This window comes from Hyaena hyaena, unplaced genomic scaffold (assembly GCF_003009895.1).
Source record: "Hyaena hyaena isolate Hyena2069 unplaced genomic scaffold, ASM300989v1 scaffold_32, whole genome shotgun sequence".
In the NCBI taxonomy this organism is placed as follows: Eukaryota; Metazoa; Chordata; class Mammalia; order Carnivora; family Hyaenidae; genus Hyaena; species Hyaena hyaena.
The window spans coordinates 396,356-420,972 of record NW_024080663.1 but is presented as its reverse complement, the minus strand read 5'-3'; the positions used below and the strand labels follow the sequence as shown (position 1 = coordinate 420,972).

General features: G+C 39.1%; 1 protein-coding gene across 2 annotated transcripts; it reads left to right on the top strand.

The window, feature by feature from the left end:
* Positions 1-2,685: 2,685 nt before the first annotated feature.
* Positions 2,686-24,274, top strand: RTCA (RNA 3'-terminal phosphate cyclase). 2 transcript variants are annotated; one of them, XM_039228480.1, is made up of 11 exons: positions 2,686-2,954; positions 3,063-3,163; positions 5,330-5,473; positions 7,559-7,682; positions 10,860-10,918; positions 12,687-12,828; positions 13,630-13,754; positions 15,764-15,822; positions 19,188-19,282; positions 21,102-21,206; positions 23,901-24,274. In XM_039228480.1, the coding sequence occupies exons 1-11, from the start codon at positions 2,910-2,912 to the stop codon at positions 24,000-24,002; spliced, it is 1,101 nt and encodes a 366-aa protein (XP_039084411.1). In that variant the 5' UTR covers positions 2,686-2,909; the 3' UTR covers positions 24,003-24,274. The 2 variants fall into 2 exon arrangements, with proteins under 2 accessions (XP_039084411.1, XP_039084412.1); XM_039228481.1 differs by lacking the exon at positions 5,330-5,473.
* The last annotated feature ends 343 nt before the right edge of the window (positions 24,275-24,617 follow it).

Genomic DNA, 24,617 nt, shown 5'->3' with positions numbered 1-24,617 from the left:
AGATCTTAAACTCAGTTTCTGTGTATCTGGAAGTTATTATTTTTTATTTTATTCTCATTCTTGAACGATAATTTTGCTGGGGACTCAATTCTATGTTGATGGTTATTTTCTGTCAGCATTCTGAAGCTATGAATGTGTTATCTTTTTTTTTCTTTTTTTAATGTAAGCTCTATGCCAACATGGGGCTTGAATTTACAACCTTGAGTTCAAGAGTCACATGCTCAGCCCAACTGAGCCAGCCAGGCGCCCCAATCCATTGCCTTTTCTTTTTTCATTGTTCTGTTGAGGAATTTGTTTTCAGCTTAAATGCCTTTTCTTTGTAGATAATTGCACATACCCAGGACCTAACCCGTCTCTACTACTTGTTATATCTGTCACCTTGGCATGTCACTTTGATTCCCTAGGTCTCAATTCCTCATTGGCCAAATGGATGCAATAACACTGACCTCACAGCTTTGTGGTGAATATGAACACAGAAAATGTATATGAAAGCATTATCTAAATGCTTATCATTATTTACTCTTGCCTGGCTAGTCTCTCCATTGTATTACCATCTTGTTGGCTTCCTCCTACCACTGGAAGTAGTTGGAATGAGGGAAATGGATCACAGCCAGGATTTCATAGCAAAGTTAGAAATGAAGAGGGGAGCCTGGGTGGCTCAGTTGGTTAAGCATCTGACTTCAGCTCAGGTCATGATCTTATGGCTCGTGAGTTCAAGTCCCATGTCGGGCTCTATGCTGACAGCTCAGAGCCTGGAGCCTGCTTCAGATTCTGTGTCTCCCTCTCTCTCTCTCTCTCTGTCCCTCCCCGGCTTGCACTGTCTCTCTCTGTCTCAAAAATAAATAAACATTAAAAAAAAGAGAAAGAAATGAAGAAGGCTAAGGCTTCTAAGGTTAAGTTTCTGCAATAGTATTTAAGATGTCAAATAGGAATAGAGCTTTTCTATTCCATCCCCACTGCTACTGCCTTCCTTCAAATTCTTATTATCTCTCATGTAGATTATTACAGTCTTGTAATTTTTCTCTTCAGGTTCTTAGCCCTATTTTGTCCTCCATATTTAGCCAAAGCCAACATTCTAAAATGTAGATATTACTACTTCCTGATTAATATCTCATGGCAAGTCCCTGATATTACAATGTCTCAGATTAGGTTAAGTACTTGGAGTATGTGTTCCCAGAGCATATGTGTCACAAAAGTGGTAGAACAACCTGTTAGGATTAGGAGACAATGGTGTTTACATCAGACCATCAGGTTCATATCCCAGCCTTCTAGTTAACAACTTTGTGGACTTGTAGCAAATTGTTTCACAAATGCAGCTGTAAAACAGAGGTAAAAGTAGTAAGTGCTTCAACAAGTTGTGAATGCATGCAGTATACTGCACACAAATAAATGCTCAATTAATGTTGTCTGTGGGGCACCTGGATGGCTGAGTCATTTAAGCCTCTGACTCTTGATTGTGGCTCAGGTCATGATCTCACTGTGGTGGGATGCAGCCCCATCAGGTGCTGCTCGCTGAGCATAAGCCTGCCTGGGATTCTTTCTCTCTCTGCCTCTCTCACACACTCTCCCTCAAAAGAAATAAAACAGTTTTAAAAAGTTGTCTGTTATGTTGTGGTTTATCATATTCTAATTTGTCTCCACTTAACTGTGAGTTTGTATATATTAAATATTATTTATATTATTATTGAGGATAACGTTGTAATTGGTTACTTCTCAGTGTCTCAGATATACCTCCAATAAGTTCATGGTAGAACTGCCTTACTCTTCTTTGCCTTCTTGAGCCACAAGCAGGATCAAGAAGCGGACTATTGGGGCGCCTGGGTGGCTTAGTCGGTTAAGCGTCCGACTTTCGCTTAGGTCATGATCTCGCGGTTCGTGGGTTCGGGCCCCGCGTCTGGCTCTGTGCTGACTGCCAGCTCAGAGCCTGGAGCCTGTTTCAGTCTGTGACTCCCTCTCTCTGACCCTCCCCTGCTCACGCTGTCTCTCTCTCTCTCTCCTAGAAATAAATAAAACATTGAAAAAAATTTAAAAAAAAAGCGGACTATTGTGTCTGCCATGGTCTAAGGTGAATCATGTTAGTTGCACTGTTCTCCGGAGTCATGAACTTGCCCATACTCTTGGATAAGGTGGCACAACTGGCTTTTTAGGTTATTATATTACTGAGTCTGATTCTGCCCTTTTCCACCCATCCCCAAATAAATCGTGTTTCACAAGAGAAAACGAATGCTATTACTACTACTAGTATTAGTACTACCACTACACGCCCTCACCCACCTCTACCCCCTTGTGAGTAATGACAGGCTCACGGGTATCAAGGGTCAGACTGCTGAGAGGCAAACCCGGGCAGAGAGAAGGACCCTGCAATGCAGGGTCCAGACCTTTCTTACATCTTCCGCTCTAAATGTCTCCAGCCCTGGATACATCAGGAGCCTCGAGAAAACGGAGGTAAACACAGATGTTTGCAGAAGGCTGAGAGACAACTTAAGAATCCAGTTTGAGTTGAAACGTAGGCTTTCTTCAATCTGCATGTTTTGCGGTATTCGGGACTCCAGTCTTCAACCCGCATATTTCCTGCCGCGCCCCAGGGTGCCTCCCAGGCCGCCAGCCCTTCTTCGGAGAGCGTCGGATTTGACGGAGTTTTCTTGGCACCGCCTCTTTTAAGGACCGCGTGGCGCACATGCGCACTGCCGCTGGACCCGGAGATCCCGGGTTCTGGGCGCCGGGTGCCAGGGTTCGTTTCTGCTGCATCCGGTTTTCCGGAGCAGGCGCTGCTTCCACGCTTCCGCCAGACGCCGCGGCCCCCAGCGGAGACCAGGGTTTCGGGGCTGCGAGGCCGGAGCGAGCGTCTCTTCTTTCTCCCGCTGCGGCGGAGGCTTTGTCGCTGCGGGCCGGGCCCCAGGACGCCCCCAATGGCCGGGCAGCGGGTGGAGGTGGACGGCGGGATCATGGAAGGGGTGAGTACGGGGCCGGCTGCCAGGCCGGTGGCGCTGCAGCCCAGGCCGGGAAGGAGAGTGTTCCTGTCTGATGTTATCTCTCTCCCCTCCCACCCGCACCCTTGGCAGGGCGGCCAGATCCTGAGGGTCTCTACAGCCCTAAGCTGTCTTCTGGGCCTCCCCTTGCGGGTGCAGAAGATCCGAGCCGGCCGCAGCACGCCAGGCCTCAGGTAAATCCGGGCGCTGGGGGGCGCGGCCGCGGGGTGGGGGATGCGGGTGAGGGCGTGCCTGGCCGGGGGACCGGCTTTGGGGCTGGGGAATCGGGGGCCCGGGTGGTGATGCTTGGAAGGTCCCTGCCCTGAGGTTGAGGAATGTGAAAGCCGGGCCCCAGGGAGCATGCTCTGGCCCGGACGGCTGGCCATAACCAGGGCGGTGCAATCTGGAAAGCCTTAAGGGGCAAGTTGAGAAAATAGGCCCATGTTTTCTCTAGATGGCTAGAGTTCTCTCTTTTCCTGATGAGTTATCTTTCAGAATGTTTTTCCCGCGTCATCGGCATTCCAAGTACCCGGACAGCTTGCAGCAGCTGGCAAGATGGATCAGGGCAGAATAACCTGCGCTGGGCAGAGGAAACCCCGCTTTTTAACCGGTGTATTCTCTGCTGCTGCATATTTTAGAATCATTGCTCAGGAAAGGGCCCTGAGATGTGTTATTCTAGCTTTCCTTCAGACCTCTAAGAAGCTATGAGTATGACCAGGATTATCAGTTGTGGACAGGGAAAAACCTTGACACTTGACCTTGTTTCTTGTCTGGGAAGCTAGGCGTGCCACTAGCTAAATTTCAGGTATATGCTCCTGCTAGAAGGGGACCCACGTTGAAGCCAAACTGATTCCTATGGGCATTGTAATAGATCAGCAATCTCTTAGTGTTTTATTTTATCCACATCCCGTTTTGAAAGTAGTAAAAGGCAATTATTGATATATGTAAACATTAATTGCCTTAGTCACAGCAGTCGTTTGCAGCAATGAATTTCACCAGTAGGGAAATGCAGTTCATTAAGGCTGTGGTAGGTACTTCATTCGTTTGCCAGTAGAGCTGCCGTGACAAAATACCACACACTGGGTGGCCTAAACAACAGAAATTCGTTTTCTCACGGTTCTGGAGCCTGCAGGCCCAAGATCAAGGTGGTGACGGGGTGGTTTCCTGGTTTCTGGGAAGATTCTTTTCAGGTCTCTCTCCTTGGTTTGGAGATGGCTTCTCTCACTGCCTCTTCATGTGGTCGTCCTATGGGCATGTGTACCCCTGCTGTCTTTGTATGTCCTAATCTCTCTTTGTAACAATTTTAAAAAATGTTTATTTCTGAGAAAGAGAGACAGAGCATGATCAGGGGAGGGGCAGAGAGAGAGGGAGACACAGAATCTGAAGCAGGCTCCAGGCTCTGAGCTGTCAGCACAGAGCTTTACACGGGGCTTGAACTCGTGAACTGCAAGATCATGACCTGAGCTGAAGTTGGACGCCCAAATGACTGAGCCACCCCGATGCCCCCCTCCTCTTTTTATAAAGATACCACAGAGAATAGATTAGGACCTACCCTAAATGCCTCTTTTTAATTTTTTAAAGATTTTTAAGTAATCCCCGTACCCATCATGGGGCTCAAACTTACAACCCTGAGATCAAGAGTTGCATACTATACTAACTGAGCCAGCCAGGAGCCCTCTAATTGTCTCTCTTTAACATAATCATCTCTTTATTTTATATTTATTTATTTATTTATTAATGTTCTTTTTGAGAGAGAGAGACAGAGAGTAAGCAGGGGAGGGGCAGAGAGAGAGGGAGACAGAATCCGAAGCAGGCTCCATGCTCTGAGTTGTCAGCACAGAGCCTGACGCGGAGCTCGAACGCACGGACTGAGATCATGGCCTGAGCTGAAGTCGGACACTTAACCATCTGAGCCACCCAGGTGCCCCCATAATCATATCTTTAAAGCCCGTGATTTCAACTACAGTCACATTCTGAGGCACTAAGAGTTAGGGCTTCAACAGAAGAATTCAACCCATAACAGGTGCCATAGATTATTCAGTGACATGCAAGTGAAATTGGTGGCACTTCGTTTTATCAGTTTTCCTCTTTGGATACTTCTCAGTTGCAGCAATTATCAGCCTATGTGTTTTTAGCTAAAATAAGTGGTCTGGAAGGAGCCCTTGAAAACTGCCTACTGGCAGGCAGTCTAGGTACATAAAAACCCAAAGAAGTTCTGGCCCTGAAGATATGGCACTTGTTGTGGTTAGACCTTGCTTTTTTCTTGCCATTGCAGTTTGATAAGTGGGTCATAAAATGTGGGGATATAGGCAGTCTGAATGCACACATTTTGATGCAGTTTTATGACCTGAATGTTGAAGGCCTCAACATTTATCTGGACTGGAAATGGTTCGAGATTTGTGTGATGGGCAACTGGAGGGGGCAGAAATCGGCTCAACAGAAATAGTGTTTACACCGGAGAAGATTAAAGGTGGAATCCACACAGCAGATACCAAGACAGCGGGGTATGTGTCACTTATATTCCATTTACATATGGGCTTTGCAGTTAGACCTGGATTCAAGAGTGGGTACTACCACTTACTAGACAAGTTGCTTAACATCTTTGAGCTTTTGTTTCCTCACTTTTTTAATGCAGAAAACAGAAACCTTTCAGGGTTAGACATTATGGAGTTTTGGGTATCTAATTGCTTATTAATTACAGCTGTTATCATATCTAGAATTTTCTATAGAAAATAGAAACCATCTATTTCCAATCCTTCCTCCACATAATGAATGAGAGAATAAAGACCCTCTGGTGTTAAGTGATGTACCCAAGGTCTTGAAGTCAGAGACAGAACTAGAATTAGAATGTAGGCCTTCTGACTTCTAATCCACTAGACTGTATGGGAGGGACATCAGTTTAAAGTTGCAAATCCAGCTCCATTTAGGAGACTAAAACAAGCTTTTTCCTAGCAAGAAAACATATCTTACTTCTTCACTTTCTAACATTTTTATCCTTAACTGTGATTACAGTACCATGTGTTTTCTCAAGTGTCTACCATTGTTTTTGCTATTTCTTATTCCTAAAAGTAAGGTTTTCTTTGCTATTCTTAGAATCTGATTTTATCAGAGGAGTAGGGAGAAACTTTAAATGTTGCATCCTTCAAAGGGAATAAACACTGAGAAGTTTAGTAGTTTTAACCTTATGGTTTACTGTAAACTAAACATTTCCAAGTTTTTTCACTTGCTCCTAGGCTTAACTCCTTGAGAACAGGGATTATATTGTGCCCGTTTTCTCTTATAATATCTACCGCATTATACAGTCAGTAAATCTATATTAAATTAGTGATATGCACTGTCAGTGATAGAAACTGTTTATTTCTTCTTACCATAAGAAATTTAAGTGATATCTTTTGGTATCAGAGGCTATGTCTAATCTACGCTACATCTGTATCTAATCTATGCTGTGTATGAATGTGACAGCTCCTTTAGAAAATCTGACCAAGTGTTTCATTTTATAAAATACTTCATATTCTATAATTATTTCTCATGATTTCTTACATTATTTTACTAAAATGAGCAAACAGAGGTGAGTTACAGAAAGATTATTTTCTTTAAACTTATTTCCATGTAAAATATTCAGCTGTCAGTCTTTGTGAAATATTATTCTATCATATCATAAACTCCATGATGGTAGGATCTATATCTTAACATCTTAACTTGATATTTGGAACAATGCCTTGTGCATGGTAGAGATTAGATAAAATTATTTAAGTATTTCTAGGCCTTGACTTTTGTGTGTGTAATTATCTGTCACTGTATGAACGTTATTACAGTTTAATTGACCCTATTTCCTATGGTGTATTTTTAGACTTTGACTGTATTAAATGCATTTTCATAAATTACACTTTCAAGAATCCTTTTATAAAAATGTTATAAAAATGGGGTCATTTAAAAAAAATCTTTTTTTGCTTTGTAAATTAATGTTTAATTCAAACCCAGATTTGCTGATCATTTAAGAACAGTTCCTTCTCGGGGCGCCTGGGTGGCTTAGTCGGTTAAGCGTCCGACTTTCGCTTAGGTCATGATCTCGCGGTTCGCGGGTTCGAGCCCCGCGTCGGGCTCTGTGCTGACTGCCAGCTCGGAGCCTGGAGCCTGTTTCAGTCTGTCATTCCCTCTCTCTCTGACCTTCCCCTGCTCACGCTGTCTCTCTCTCTCCTAGAAATAAATAAAAAAATATTAAAAAAAAAAAAAAGAACAGTTCCTTCTATGAAATAGTGTCTTTCTTTAAAATTCAGGGTTTTATTGTTCAGTTCCTGGGGTAATTTTTTTTTTTTAAAGTAAGTTCTGCGCCCAGCCTGGGGCTTGAACTTATGACCCCAAGATCAAGAGTTGCATGCTCTACTAACTGAGCCAGCCAGGCACACCCTGCTTCTTCTTCTTTTTTTTTTTTTCTTTTAAGGGGTGTTTATTAACTTTAGACTTGGGGTATATGCCTGCCTTCCCAGTTGCCTGCAGTGTGTCTTGGTGATGTGCCTGTGCCTCAGTAATACCATGTTTGTAAGACTTTCAAAAGAAAATGCAGCTAAGCCTGTTTGCCTTCTCCTTAGGAGTGTGTGCCTCTTGATGCAGGTCTCAATGCCCTGTGTTCTCTTTGCTGCTTCTCCGTCAGAACTTCGTTTAAAAGGTGGAACTAATGCTGAAATGGCACCACAGATTGATTACACAGCCATGGTAAGGCCTTTCGTTGTTGTCGGTGAACTGAAGATGATCTAATGTATTCTTCTGAATCTCCATTCTCTAAATATATCCTGAGTGGTGTGTGTGTATACCTGTTTATTTCTGCGTGGTGTCTAGTTCTGTTGTGGGAGAAGGTAAGGAAGGGATTGATTATGTTTATTTTAGATTTTATGTTATATCTTGGAACAGTGTTCCTAGTGAATTCTTTTAAAACCTCAAGTGTAATTGTTGCATGAATTATATTCTTATTATATAAATCAATCATTTTATAAATATAAGGATTATGTTTCGGAAGAAAAACCTCAAAACAGAAACTAAACATGTGTTTGACAAGAATTGAGGAGGATATTGAGAAATTGGAACCCTTACACTATTAGTTGGAATGCAAAATGGTGCAGACATTATGGAAGACAGTGTGGAAGTTCTTCAAAAAAATTAAAAACAAAACTACCATATAATCCAGAAATCCCACTTTTGAGTATTTATCCAAAAGGACAAAAATGAGGAACTTGAAGAGATATTAGCATTCCCATGTTCATTGCAGCACTATTCATAACAGCTAAGATGAGAAAACAACCTAAATGTCTGTTGATGGATGAATAGATAAATAAAATGTGGCTTATACATACAGTGGAATACTATTCAGCTTTGAAAAAGATATTCTAGAATATGTGACAGCATGAATGAACCTTGAGGACGTGATGATAAGTGAAATAACCAGTCACATGAAGACAAATAGTGGCATGATTGCACTAGTATAAGGTATCTAAAATAATCAAATTCATAGAATCAAATAGTGGAATGGGGTATAGGAGGAAGGCAATGAGGAGTTCCTAGTCAACAGACATACAATTTCAGTTAAGCAAGATGAATAAGCTCTAGAGATCTGTACAACATTTACCTGTAGTCAGCAATAATATATGCTACACTTAAAAGTTTGTTAAGAGGTAGATCCCATGTTAAGTGTTCTTACCTCAATAAGATAAAATTTTTTAAAATTAAATATCATTTTGAGCAAATCAGGGAACTCTAGATCCTGCGAGGATGTGGAGAAACAGGCACCCTCCTCCACTGTTGGTGGGAATGTAAACTGGTACAGCCCCTCTGGAAAACAGTGTGAAGGTTCCTAAGGAAACTAACAATAGAAGTCCCCTATGACCCAGCAATAGCACTGCTAGGAAGTTACCCAAGGGATACAGGAGTGCTGAGGCATAGGAGCACATGTACCCCAGTGTTCATAGCAGCACTCTCCACAATAGCTAAAACATGGAAAGAGCCTAAGTGTCCATCAACAGATGAATGGATCAAGAAGATGTGGTTTATCTATACGATGGAATACTACATGGCAATGAGAAACAATGAAATCTGGCCATGTGTAGCAACATGGATGGACCTTGAGGGTGTGATGCTGAGTGAAATAAGTCAGGCAGAGAAGGACAAATACCATATGTTTGCACGTATAGGAGGACTAGGAGGAACGTAACTGAGGAACCAGGGGGAGAAGAAGGGGGGAAATGGTGGGGGAAAGGGAGAGAGGCAAACCATGAGAGACTCTTGAATGCTGAGAGACAAACTGAGGACTGTCGGATGTGGGGGGGGGAGGGGGGCTGGGCATGGAGGAGGGCACTTGTGGGGATGAGCACTGGGTGTTATGTGGAAACTAATTTGACAATAAACTATTTGTAAAAAAAATATCATTTTGACTATAAATTTTCAGAATGATGAAACTCAGTGTTGACTCTCTTAGTAGGAGAAGAAGCGGTGTCCTCTTTTTTTCCTCCAGGTTTATCGAGGTATAATTATAGTAAAATATACCTTTTTAGCATACAGTTCTGTGATTTTTGACCCATGGTTGTGAACCAGCCACCATAGTCAAGATACAGAATTACTGTAAGAAATTACCTCATACCCCTTTGTAATCAGTCCTGTGCCCCAGCCCTTGGCACCTGCTCATCTATTCTGTCATAGTTTTGCCTTTTTTTCAGAATACCATATATAGGAATAATACCGTATGTAGCCTTTTGAGCCTGTCTTTCTCCCCATTTACCATAATATGTTTGAGATTTGTCCATGTCACTTGTTTTGGCAATAAGAGAGAAGTAGTATTCTGTTATATGGATGTCCCAGTTTCTTCATCCAGTCATCTGTTGAAGGACTTTTGGGATGTTTCTGGTTTCTGGCAATATGAATACAGTCTGTGTAAGCATTTACATACAGGTTTTTTTATGTGAACGTAAGTTTTCATTTCTTTTGGGTGATTACCAAGGAGAGGCATTGCTGGTAATAGTAAGTATAGATGTGATTTTATGACAGATTGCTAGATTGTGTTGGTGTCCAAAGTGGCTGCGTGGTTTTGCATTTTCACCAGCCCTGTATAAGAGTTTCAGCTCTGCTGCATCTCCCCAGCACTTGATATGGAATTTAATTTTTTTGCCATTTTACTAGATGGTATAATCTTTTAAAATTCAGTTTGATAAGGGTGTATAATGAAAGTTACTATCTCTTCACCTAATAATTCCACTTCAAGGAAATGACCCTAATTAAATGTTACAGAATGAGGCCAAAGATAAATGTTAAAGATATTTGAACAGAGCATTATATACTGTAATAATCGTTATATAATGTACACATAATTATGTAATAATGAGCACTTAGGGAATGGTTCAGTAAATTATGCTAGAATGCCATACAATTATTCAAATACTATTTAGGAATAATTTTATGATGTCAGGAAAATGCTTTTGTTTGTAATGTTAAAAGAAAAAAATGAAGATAAAACATTAATATGCAGTGAGATTTCAATGTATAATGAGAAGGCAGAATGGAATGCTGTTCACCACTATCCCCTAATTTCTTATGTGTTATATCGTGAAGGGTTAGGAAATACTCTCCTGTGGAGTAAAATAACCACTGGGATCGAGGATTGTGAGTTCTGATATTTTTTTCATTTGATAGACTTGCACAACGCTGATTAACTAAAAGTTAAACTTTTAAGGTTAGTTTACATGTCAGTATTTTATTTGAGAAACAGAATTAGTATGCACATTTTTATATCAGTGTTTACCTGTAGTACCTTCTTGTCAGCTCAGTGCAGAGCACTTTTGTTTAGTGAATATACTTGTTGAATCAGTGAACATTTGTGGTTAATGTCACAATAAACTTATTTTTCAGGTTTTTAAGCCAATTGTGGAAAAATTTGGTTTCCAATTTAATTGTGATATTAAAATGAGGTAAGTTACTTATTTGTTAGCCCCTTGACCCACCATTTGTGCCAAAAAAATAGTGGGAAAGTTAAACTATAGAGAATTATTCTGGAGCCCACTACTTCTTGTAGGAAATAATTATGTTTTGTGGCTTAAAAACAGTAAGCAGCATAGGCATGGGAACTTGAAAGCATCTGTATAGTGTTTGCTTGTTTCTTGGGAGACATATTTTCAAGGGAAATGCTACACTGAGGGACCTTTATATCTAGTGTCCATGCTCAGCACAGATTGAATACTTTCTGTGTGCAGACAACTGTACTAGACACTGCACAGTCATAAAAGGGATTCTTTTCCACAGTGCAGTCAGAATTATTTTCCTAGGAAGCACATTGGGCATTCAGGTTATTTCCCTTCAAGGCTTCCCTTCTGCCACATAATAACAAGGTCAGATTTCCTGGTGTGGCATTTAAGTGTGTTGCAATCCTGTTGCAGTTTACCTTTCTAACTTCATTCCCCCTTCTCCATGTGTTCTTTCTTTTTTTGAGAGAGAGTGAGCATGAGTGGGAGTTGGGGGGCAGGGGCAGAAGGAAAGAGAGAGAAAATCTTTTTTTTTCTCTTTTAAATGTTTTATTTATTTCTAGGAGAGAGAGAGAGAGAGACAGCGTGAGCAGGGTGGGGGGTCAGAGAGGGAGGGAGTCACAGACTGAAACAGGCTCCAGGCTCTGAGCTGGCAGCACAGAGCCCGACACGGGGCGCGAACCCACGATCCGTGAGATCATGACCTAAGCGAAAGTCGGACGCTCAACCGACTAAGCCACCCAGACGCCCCGGAAAGAGAGAGAAAATCTTAAGCAGGCTCCATGCTCAGCACAGAGCCTGACTCAGGGCTTGATCCCATGACCCTGGGAGTATGACCTGAACTGAAATCAAGAGTTGGACACTCAATCAACTAAGCCACCCAGGTGCCCCTGTCCTCCATGTATTCTAACATATGATTGCTTACTGTTCTTTAAACTTACTTTGTGCCTTGGGGCTTTCATGTCTTTGTTCATATTTTTCCTTCTCTGCTCTCCTAAAAACTGGAAATCCTATATTTTTTCAAAATGTAACTTGTAATTTCTTGTGGGAATTGTCCATGAGTGTGTCTCAGTTGGAATTCATATTTGCACCTCCCTTGTAGTCTTTTTTACAGCCTGACTTGTGTTCCAGTAAGTTGTTTGTAGAGCCATCTCTCAACCAGATGGGATTCAGGTAGATAGGAGCAGTTACTGTCATCTGTATGTTCCCATCATCTTCTATAAAATAAGTGACACTAAATATTTGAGTTAAAATTTTGTTTGTGTTTAACTACTTAATATTCATCGTATTTTACTGAGTACCTCCTACTTACCAGACATTGTTTTAGGCAGGAGTATAGCAGGAACAAAATAGACAAAGTCCTGCCATCAAGGAATTTATGTTTTAAAACAGCACTGTCAGAAAGAACTTTCTCTTCATTGACAGGCATGTTCCCTGTCTGTCCAGTATGGTAGCCACAAGCCACATAAGACTGCTGAGCACTTGAAATGTGGCTATTGCGACTGGGGAGCTGAGTTTTAGATTTAATTTAAATTTAAATAGTCACATATAGTTTGTGGCTACCATATTGGATAGCACAGATCTAAAATGCTGTTTGGAAATTTCAAAGATGAATTACATATTTGGATCTAATTCATGTGTTATTTTACTGTAAATGTTGAGCTGTATTTTTGTCCTACAATCACTTTATGTGAGTATTTGTCATACTTTTTTGTAGGGGCTACTACCCAAAAGGGGGTGGTGAAGTGATTGTCCGAATGTCACCTGTTAAACAGTTGAACCCAATAAATTTAACTGACCGTGGCTCTGTGACTAAGATATATGGAAGAGCTTTTGTTGCTGGTGTTTTGCCATTTAAAGTAAGTTGTCTAGAAGTGTACGTGGGTCTTGGTAAGTATTATGTCATCTAAATTTTGAAATTTTTGAAAGTACTTAATGTTTTTCTTTTTAAGTATCTCTACACTCAGTGTGGGAGTAAAATTTAAAACCCTGAGATCAAGAGTTGCGTGCTCTACCAGCTGAACCAGCCAGGCACCCCAAAAGCACTTAATTTTTTGAAAATGTTTTATTTATTTTTGAGAGAGAGAGCATGTGAGCAAGGACGGAGCAGAGAGAGAGAGACAGAGGGTCTAAAGTGGGCTCTTTGCTGACAGCAGCAAGCTTGATGTGGGGCTTGAAGTCACAAACCACAAGATCATGACCTGAGTTGAAGTCAGATGGCCAACCGACTAAGCCACCCAGGTGCCCCAAAGCACTTAATTTTTTAGTAAATTTAATTAAAACTTTCCTGGGGCGCCTGGGTGGCTCAGTTGGTTGAGCGTCCACCTTCAGCTCGGGTCACAATCTCATGGTTTGTGGGTTTGAGCCCCACGTCGGGCTTTGTGCTGGCAGCTAGCTCAGAGCCTGGAGCCTGTTTCAGATTCTGTGTCTCCCTCTCTCTGACCTTCCCCTGCTCACGTTGTCTCTCTGTCTCTCAGAAATAAATAAAACATTAAAAAATTAAAAAAAAAACTTTTCCCTAAACTTCTGTGCTACACTTGAAAATCAAGTTTTTTTAATGCATGTAAGAGATATTAATTATTGTACGTGTCTTTGAAAGCTTGAAAACAATTGTCAAAATAATCATTATTTTATTCTCTTTTTCTGTCCTGCCAAGCTAGGTGGCAAAAGACATGGCGGCGGCAGCTGTAAGATGCATCAGAAAGGAGATTAGGGATCTGTATGTTAACATCCAGCCTGTTCAAGAACCTAAAGACCAAGCCTTTGGCAATGGAAACGGAATAATGTAAGACAATATACTTTTTCCTGGATACTGATTGAAAGCTCTGAAATAATTATCCTGTTTAAATTAAAGATTTGTAGTTTTTTGGTTTAAGTTTTACAGTTTTAAAAAGGCACATTTTTAAGGACATTCCAACCCAAACCAGTAGGAATGAATTAAGTTGACTATTTTATTCTGAATTTTTTTTTCTGAGGATGGTTTGCCTTTTATTACATTGTAAGAGCCCTTTTGCTCTTAACATTTAAGAGAACTTAAATGTTTAAGCTAATCAGAAGTTAGCCTTTGAAGCTGATCCTGAGAGAAATATTTCCAGTTGTTTTTCTGTGCCTCAAATATAAGTCCATACATATGTACATAGTAGATATGGCAAAGGTCCATTTAGAAAAGAATTATGTTATTTAATTATGAGTTGTGGATTTAAATATAAAAATGCTTTTTTTTAAAGTTACTTTTTTCATTAATTTATTTTGAGAGGGAGAGTGTTCACACATGTGCCAGTGCAAGTGGGGAAGGGACAGAGAAAGGGAGAGAGAATCCCAAGCAGGCTCTGTGCCATTAGTGCAGAGCCCACCACAGGGCTCCGTCTCACAAACTGTGAGATCATGGCCTAAGTTGAAATCAAGAGTTGGACATTTAACTAACTGAGCCACTCAGGTGCCCCTGAAGATTTCATTGTTAAGTAATCTCTACACTGAATTGAAGGTTTGAACTCACAACTCTTGAGATCAAAGTCGCATGCTTCACTGACTGAGCCATCCAGGTACCCCCAATTTAAGCTTTAATTGAGTTTTTGAGGTATAAGAGTATCTCTTGTGAATAGAAAGTCTCTTTTTCAGAATTTCTACTAAAGGGTTTGAATGTATAAACATTCCACATTTGATAATACTATCTAAAAACTAAAACAGAACCAAAAATTTCTGTAAAAAGGTTTTTTTTTAATGAAGTATAGTTGACCCAGTGTTTGTTACATTAGCTTCAGGTGTACAGCATAGTGATTTGACAATGTGTTCTGTTTTGCTCACCTCAAGTGTAGCTTCTGTCTGTCTCCTTATAATGCTATTACGGTACCACTGACCGTATTCCCTTTGCTGTGGCTTTCATCCATTCTGTAATAGGAAACCTGTATCTCCCACTCCTCTTCACCCATTTTGCCCATCCCCCTAGCAACTGTCCATTTGTCCTCTGTATTTATGGGTCTTTTGTGCTTTTTGTTGGCTTTGTTTTTTAGATTCCACATGTAAGTGAAATCATGTGGTACTCGTCTTTCTCTGTCTGACTTATTTCAGTTAGTGTAATACCCTCTATGTCTGTCCATGTTGTTGCAAATGGCAAGATCTCATTCCTTTTTAAGGTTGAGTAATATTCCATTGTATATACCACATCTTCTTTTTCCATTCATCTATTGATGGACACTTGAGTTGCTATTGGCTACTGTAATTATTGATAGATATGTAATTATTGCCATTTTGTTATTTGTTTTCTGGTTGTTTTTGTAGTTGTTCTCTATTCCTTCTTCTCTTGCTTCCTTTGTAATTGATCAATTTTGGTAGTGGTTTTTTCTCCTTATTTTCTGTGTATCAAAGTTCTAGGTGGTTACTATGAGGTTGATATATAACATCCTAAGCATATAGCAGTCTGTATTAAGTTGGTCACTTATATTCAAATACATAGGAAGAACTTTTCACTTTATGATAATAATAAAACACTTTATAGTGCATAGCTAATGGTATCATTTAATGTGAATGACAACCTCCAGGAGAGCCACTCCTTACCTGTGAATGGATTAGAATCTAGTGTGACTTCGTGTCAGAAGAGCTGACAGGTACTGATGCCCTGATGAAGATGGAGAGTGCTAATCATCCTCTTTGTATGAAGAATTTCACTTTTGCAGTTTGCTAAGTAGCTCTAATGTTACATATTTAATAACCACTATTCCCCTGGTTGTATTTGCATGTGATTTTAGAATATTTATTACATAGATAGTAATCCTTTTTTTTCTCCCCCCTATTTAGCATTATTGCTGAGACATCTACTGGCTGTTTGTTTGCTGGATCATCGCTTGGTAAACGAGGTACAGATAAATGAAGTCCACAGAACCCAGTGCTAGTGTAAAATTTTTTAATTACCTGTCAGGATTAGACCATTATAGCATATAAGATGACAAGTTTGAAAGAACATGATTAACTAGTTCTGTTTTGGAGTCAGTTAAACTTTCAGTATTTCTCCTAACTTTATTCTTTGAAAATTTTCAAACTTACAAGAAAGTTGAATGATTAATGAACATTGTTCTCCTAGATTTACCTGCAGTGAACTATTAGCTCCAAGTTGTGTGTGTTTCTGAACTATTCAGATACATAAGTTGGAGATAGCATATCTCACCCCTGAATACTGCAGCATGGATATCCAAAGAACAATACCTATATAGTCACAATACCATTTTTACACCCAAAGAATTTGTCTGTTATATTTAACATAACCACTTACCTCCAAAATATTTTTTAGAGCAATGGGGGATTTTCTTTTTTGAGCACTCCCAGAAATTGGTCATCATTTCTGTTTAGTTTCTTTGCTGCTGCAGAAAGTTTCACTGGTTTTTTTTTCCCCCCTTTCATGATACTGACATTTTGAAAAGTCCAGGCCATTTTCTCATAGGAGTTCCCACAATCTGGATTTGTCTGATTGTCTCATGATTAGATATTTTTAGGTGAAACATTTTTAGCAGGAATATTGCATAGGTGGCTGTGTACATTTCATTGTATCACAACAGAGTTAGTGAGAATGTCAGTTTGTCCTTTCTTGGTAAAGGTGACTGTGATCATTTAGTTATGTAGTGTCCTCCAGGTATGTCTGCTATAAATTCTTTCCCTTTTTTTTAGGTAGTAAGTCATCTGGAAGAATACTTTGGTACCATCTGATTGTCTTATTCCTATACAGCTTTCATCCAGTGGTTTTAGTGTCCATTGATGATTCTTCCCTGCATCAGTTATTATATTAGTGATTTCAAAAAACAATATTTTTGTGAAAGGGAAATGTAGTTAAGATTTAGCATATTTGGAAGAAGACAGACATGTATACATCTGATTGTTAATATTTGAAGTTACTTTTGTCATCAAGGCGATTCCTAGTTGAACTTCTTGATGTTTGTGTGGTAGTTGATAGCTTTATTCCTACTTTGTAGATCTTTCCAAGATGCTTACCCTTGCTGTGCTGTTTTGCCGCATTATTATTGCTGAGTACAAGAAATTTCAGATAATCTTAGTCTCCTCATTTCTCATTTGGTAGATGTAGATACTCGTTGGGTGTCAAATCTTAACAACACTATAGAGTAAATAAAATTAACATCTCCAGTTGGCCTGACTTAAGTGAATTCTATTTAAAACTGTGCTGTTTAAACTATGGTTGGTGGACAGGTAACATATCCGCATGATCTGACATTTTGTTAGAAAAACACATTTTGAGACTTATTCCATACCTATCAAATTAGAATCTCTGGAAGTTGGGCCCAAGGATCTGTCTTAAGAAGCTCACAGCATATTTCTGATGTATAATGAAGTTTGAGAAGTAGTGATAAAAAATATGTATTTAGAGTACACTAATTACTTGTTAGGGACTGTAAAGAATCAATGTGGATAGTGAGCTATTGCATACTGTATCTACAGCAGACTTGAAGAAACAAAGATAATACAAAATATAAAGCAGAGACTGGGAGTCCATGTAAGTAATAAGTGCTTGGCAGACATTGGGTGGAATATGAGTTCATTGGGTACTAAGATGTTCCGTGTACTGTTTACTAGGGTCACAGACATGTGAGCCACTGTCCTGTTTCCTGGCTTAGTCGGTTGGAGGAGACAGACCATAGTATTCCCAGGGTATCATAGGAACACAGGAGAAGAACAGCTAATATTCCTTTGGGGGCTGATTGACCCCAAATCTGGCCTCTGCCATTCAGTAATCTTCCACTAGTTTCTGTAGATAAGTAGAAATTAACCAGATGAAAAAGTGAGCCAAAGAGGAAGGACAAAGGACAGTGTTGACACAAAAGAGTGTTGTTCTGTGTTTGGGCAACTACAACTATGTATGATGAGTGTAGGGTCTGGAGTGGGGAGTGGAGATGAAGTTAGAGAGGTTGACAGAGGCCAGATTTTGAAGGACTTTGTTGACAGGTCATATAAAGGAATTTGGGTTTCATCATAAAAACATAAAGATTTAGATTTAAAAACATTTTTTAAAGTTTATTTATTTATTTAGAGAGAGGGAAGAGAGAGAGAGGTGAGAGCAAGCAGGGACGGGCAGAGAGAGAGGGAAAGAGAGAATCTCAAGTAGTCTTTGCACTGTCAGCACGGAGCCTGACATGGGGCTTGAACTCACAAACCATGAGATCATGAACTGAGCCAAAACCAAACCAAGAGTCAGTCACTTAACTGACTTAGCTACCCACGTGCCCTGAATCCGTAAAGATTTTAAGGAAGAATGTAATATCAGCTCTTTGGAAAGGTAATTCTGATAGCTGTGTAGATGATTACAGGAAAACCATTTTGGAGATAGGAAGACAAGACTATTATAGCTGTTTAGGTCAGAAATGATGAGGACTTTTACAAAGGGATACAGTCATTGGGGTTAGAGAGGTGAGTACTGATACAAGGATATTAGGAGAGGAAGTAGATATTTGGTGACCAGTTGGATATGGGAAGTTCGGAAGGCAATGTGAAGAATGACCTTCTAAATTTCTAGCTTGGACACCTAGAAACATTTCAACTTGTGACATAGGAGGTAGAGTTAGTTTGCCAGGGTAGGTGATAGTTTTAGATATATTGCACTGAGGTTGTAAAGCAATCATACTTTGTTATTAGCAATACTTAAAATTAACTTTGCTGACCAGCCCTGAAAAAATTGCTAATATTCCATCAACACTTTTTTCTTACTTTGTCATATTAGATTACTTTTATTTTTAACTTGTCTTTGGACAACACAGTTTCAGAATGCAAGTACTTATTTTTAGAGTTATAATGGTAGGAGGGAATAGATGATAGATACGGAATCAAATCAGGCTCCAGGCTCTGAGCTGTCAGCACAGAGCCTGATGCAGGGCTCGAACTCATGAGCTGCAAGATCATAACCTGAGCTAAAGTCATATTCACTTGACTGAGCTTAACCAACTCAACCAACTGAGCCACCCAGGCGCCCCCATAATTAATACTTTTAAAACAGGGCCAAATACAGCCTGGTTTTTGCTCCACTGAGTTCATCTAAAGATAAAAATTATTTGCATGTGCTAAGCTCTCAGAAGATTAAATATACTTAAAAATCTTGAGTGAGTTGGTTGGGTGAGTTCAGAGTCCTTAAAAAAGCTGTCCCAGTGCTAACTGGGATATACTAATTCAACTCTTTGCCTCTTAGTAATTAATTTGTTTTTCTTTTACATTGTGTCTGTTGTAGGTGTGAATGCAGACAAGGTTGGAATTGAAGCTGCCGAAATGCTGTTAGCAAATCTTAGACATGGTGGTGCTGTGGATGAGTATCTGCAAGATCAGGTAATAATGATTTTAGGATAAAACCTTTGAATCTATTAGATTTGAGTATTTGATAATTAGATTGAATATACATTTTATTTTATTTCTTTTTTGAGGGTTTTTTCTTTTTCTTTTTTTTTTTAAATTTACGTAATTACTACTACAACCCACGTGGGGCTTGAACTCGATCCTGAGGTCAGGTGTCTCATGCTCCTCAAACTGAGCCAGCCAGTTGCCCCCGATGAATATAAGTTTTATCACTGACTTTGAGAGGCTGATTGGTGTGTCCCAAGTTCAACCAGTTTTTAAGTATTTTTCTGGAATTTATATTCCTCAAATTTCAGTTTTCATCTTCACTTGGCCACAGCATTTGCTACATTTGGTCATTCTTTTCCTTCTCTAAATACTTTGCTCCCTTGGTTTCTGAAGCACTATTTTCTTTCCATCTCCCTGGCCGTGTATTCTAGTCTCTTTGGTAGTTCGTTATTGTGGTTTTCATCTTCTCAACCTCTCAGTTTTGGAGAGTCCCTAGGCTTCGGCCCAGGCCTCTTCTTCGTCTGTGTTCACTCCCTCAGTTGTTTTGTCCATTCTCATAGCTTATGTCTCACCTGTGCACAGACAACTCCCAATTTATAGCAACTAGTTCAGGCCTTTTCCTTTACTCTGTCCCTTGTGCCTGTCAGCATCTCCCCTTGGACGTGTGATAGACCTCTTACACCGGACACGTCTGTTCATATGGAGAAATGCTGGTGAATATTCGCAAGTCAGATCTTTTTATGGTCACCTGTCTTGATGGATTTTCTTTTTCTTTACCTCACTTTTTTCTCCTTAATCTCAAACCATCAATCTGCATTTAGAAATGTATTCTTTAGGGTTTCTTAACTGGTTTCTTTCCTTTTTTTATTTTTTAAGTAACTCTACACTCAGTGTACGGCTCAAACTTAAAACCCAAGATCAAGAGTCTCTTGCTCCACCAACTGAGCCAACCAGGGGCCCCTTAACTAGTTTCTTTTTGTTTTTTAAATGTTTATTTATTTATTTATTTATTTTTGAGAAAGAGAGAGACAGAGACAGAGAGCAGGGGCAGAGAGAAGGGGAGAGGATCTGAGGCGGCCTCTGCACTGACAGCAGAGAGCCCAATGCAGGGCTCAAACTCACGAACCATGAAATCATGACCCGAGCCAAGGTCAAATGCTTAACCAACTGAGCCACCCAGGAACCACTCTTTAACGAGTTTCTTGTTTCCCTTATTTCTAGTCTCTTCCTTCTTGCCATGGTGCACTCTGTACTCTCAGGAATTCTGTACTAGTGTATTTATTTACCCACTAAAATGTAATTTTAGGGGCCCTTGGGTGGCTCAGTTGGTTAAGTGTCTGACTCTTGATTTCAGCAGCAGGGCCTGCTTGGGATTCTCTCTCTCCCTCTCTTCCTCCCCTTCCCCTCATGTACATGCGCTCACTCACTCTCTCTCTCTCTCTCTCATACATAAACTTAAAAAAAAATGTGATTTTAGACAATGGAAGAAGTTTGTCATATTATATATTCCATCTTGTAGAAACAGTTGGTCTGATATATTAAGTTTTAACTCTGTTTTATTCTTAAGCACTAATTTTAGAAAATCTATATTGACAACTACTGCTAAGCATTTCTCTACCACAGCACAGACTGTGGGTGACACAGGTTTTCTATCATTTCTTAAGACTTCTAGAAACCTAAAGAAGTAGAAATTCTTTGAGCTATTTTGATTTCTAATAGTACTTTCATATGATACACAGTAGAGTTTTAACTCCAAATATTAGTAAATGTGTGAAATTTTTCTTCTTTGTTCTTTTTTTAATAGCTGATCATTTTCATGGCATTAGCTTGTGGAGTTTCCAGAGTAAAAACAGGACCAGTTACACTCCATACACAAACAGCTATACATTTTGCTGAACAACTAGCAAAGGTGAGTATTCCATTAGAAAGTAATTGATTTTTATCGTAGCCAGTTTTGGGTCAGGTTGTAATAAACAGAATACTTAATGACAGTCATAATTGTTTTCCCTCACCTAGTACTTCTTGTGTGGCAGACATTGGGCTGACTCAGCAGTTTCCCTGAATCATCTTACTCTGCATAACCATTTTATTTTTTTATTTTTTAAAGTTCGTTTATTTTGAGAGAGAGAGAGAAAGTGCAACCAGGGGAGGGGCAGAGAGAGAGGGAGACAGAATCCCAATCAGCCTCTGCACCACCAGCACAGAGCCCGATGTAGGGCTTGAACACACAAACCATGAGATCATAACCCTAGCCTAAATTAAGAGTTGAATGCTCAACCAACTGAGCCACCTAGGCACCTCAACTCTACATAACCATGTTAGGTTGCTGTTTATTATTATTCCCATTTTGCCTGTGAGTAAAGTGAGGTAAAGGGATTAAATTAACTGCTCAGGACCACATGGTTTGTTGGTGGCAGAGCTGGGCTTTGACCAGATCCAGGAAAGCACACAGCAAAGCCCATGTGTGCTGCCACCTTATGGTATAAAGATACTTCTGTGAGAAGTATGAAATCAAATCATAAGGAATTCCTAGTTGGCCGTAAACTTAAATATTTATATGAAATTTTACGTTTCATTTTCTTTTGATTCTGCTGTAGAATAGAATATTTGCTGAAATTTTAAAACCAGTTCTCTGAATTTTTAAGAGTAGATTTACAATTTTTTAGTGAAATGGGTTAGTAGTGAATAAGCTCATATTTATACCTTTTCTGCAGGATTCTTCATTTTTAAAAAAATGATTAATTTGTATTTTTTCTCTGAAACGAATATAATTTCCTTATAAAAAATTTGGAAAATAAGGGGGAAAAACTGCCTATAATTCCCTTTTGCCAGTACAACCACTGTTGACATTTAGTTATTTTCCTGTTAAAAGTGTTTCTCTTTGCATTTTTGTTTTACACTTCCTGCATATAGCTTCATTTCTTGCCTTTTTCAGTAATGCATGATTCTATTTTGCTATAGTCTTTATAATGTAACTTCATAAAGTGATCTATAATTTATAACTCAGAATTTTATAAACGAAGGTGCTGATCTTAAGTATTTTTAAAAATTATTAAAGTAATGCACACTATTAAAAAAAACTGTAATAGAAGGGTAGCAAGCACAAAGTTGGGAGTTGCTCTACTCCCGACAGTTTATTTGTATGATTTTTAATAACATATACCTTTTTTTCTTGTTATTAGACTGCGTAGATAGATTTTGATTCAATTGTAGGAAAAGGCTAATAGGAATTGAAGGCATATTATATTTGATGTCAAGAGATAGTTAACAGTACTTTTTATTATTCCATGTATACTGTATTTGTAGCTATTGTCATTTTTTTCTTTGTAAACTATGATCTCTTTGGTGGCGGGGAGTAATAAGTTACATTCATATAGTCCTCACTTTTTATAGTCCTTTTCACAGAGTAGACACTGACATGTTATTTGAAGGGAATACGTAGTAGAGAGTGCTGTGAACTGGAATTCAAACTGTGCTCTGGTTTCTTGTTCTGCTCTGTGCTATCTCCGTGACTTGGGGCACGGTGCTTTATCTTTCTGTGCCTCAGTGCAGGTAATTCATCTGTAATATCAGAGACTGGTGCATAGTTCATTAAGACTCCTAGCTTTACATTTTTGTAGTTTCAGTATGTTTATATATAGGCTAGAAATGATTTCCTTGAGTGTTCCGGTGTTTCATATTTACATAATGCTTACAATTTGAAATATAATGTGTACATATATATAATCACACAGGTAGTTGGCTATATAGGTCAGAATTCAGTGATTATTCATTCAACAGTAATTTTCAGTGTCTGCTGTATATCAGTATACTGTTACATAATCCTGAAACTGGAAGCAGGGCCCCAGAATGATGGTTTTCAAATTGTGTTTCATACAATCCTAAGGTCTTAGGCATATTTGAAATCCATTTGCTACAAATTCAACCTACTCAGCTGTTTTGATTTTAATTGTTTTATTAGAATGATCACAGTAGCTTTAAAAGAAAATCATGTTTCCAGAATATGGTGATAGAGACCAAATATTTCAAAGCCCAACTTCAATTAGTTAACAAGTGAAAAATACCATGTTAAGACCAATAAAATGAAGGGCCTCCCCCCACTTTCCTTCTCCGAGCTAGATTTTTTTGAATAGCATAGTTAGGGAATTAAATTGGCAAGAAAAATTTGAGGGAATTTAAAAACTTGATCTTGACCAGATCAGAGAATTATAAATGCTTCAGTGCCATGTTTTAGGAAAAATACAGGAAGTAGGTAGTAAAGGTACATTATAGTTAACAGTTGAGATTTTACTAATGATATTTGCCTAGCCTGCAGATATCGTGGGGGTTGTGATTCAGTGGGTGTGAAACAGGGCCCAGGCTGTACATTCTGATGGGACCCCACAGGTATATGTTACCTTTGAGCAAGAGTCATGCTTCTGGAGCAAAATATTTTATATTTAGGCTATTGAATTTCTCATGAGTCATTTGATCTTTATGCCTCTAGCATCTTCAATAAAATGAATTTGATATTAACTGCTTGCCTATTTAAGTTGGATTTAAGGGCTCTATGTCTCTCTTATATACTACAACGCTTATAAACTAAATGCTTCTCTGGTTTCAGGCTAAATTCTCTGTGAAGAAATCAGAAGATGAAGAAGATGCCTCTAAAGACACTTATATTATTGAATGCCAAGGAATTGGGATGACAAATCCATATCTATAGGGTATTTGCCTTTTAAATAATACCTCAATGATATATTGCACTAATTCATTTCATAAATACTACAAAACAGTAAATAAGAAGTAACTTATTAAAGGACCTGACTTAAATTTGTAGATGAAGTACAGAGTGTTATAGATTTGCTGAGAATGCCTCATCAAATTAATCTCACTTTAAAGATCTCCTGAGGTAAAGACAATGAAATGCAAGAGTTGATGTACATGTATGATAGCTGATTTCAGTATTAAAGTATGGAACTAGAGTATTTTTTTCTACCTGAAGTGTGTTTTTCTTTCTTATTTAATGGAGTAAGTCAGGGATGTAGATTTGGTCTGTTAATTTGTGGCTGGTACTAATCAGGTTACTGAAACCTCACGTATAATGAGACAACTTTTTGCACAAGTATTTGCTGTGTCAACAATAACATTTAATAAGCATTTTCTTGTTCTAATTATATGTTTCTTCTTTCCAGTGGGCACTTGGTAAATACTGATTTTGAATCTGTTGAATGTTTTGAAAGCTGAACAATGAGGATTGCAAAATTGAACCCTAGTAAATTTGTCCAAATTCAGCCCAGATATGTTTTTGTTTAGTTTTCAAAACATTCAACAGATTCAA

Excerpts from the sequence above, each read along its gene's own strand:
- RTCA (XM_039228480.1), top strand. The coding sequence starts at position 2,910 with ATGGCCGGGCAGCGGGTGGAGGTGGACGGCGGGATCATGGAAGGG. Across the intron at positions 7,683-10,859 it reads AGATTGATTACACAGCCATG|GTTTTTAAGCCAATTGTGGA; the intron begins GTAAGGCCTTTC and ends CTTATTTTTCAG. Across the intron at positions 13,755-15,763 it reads GGCAATGGAAACGGAATAAT|CATTATTGCTGAGACATCTA; the intron begins GTAAGACAATAT and ends CCCCCTATTTAG.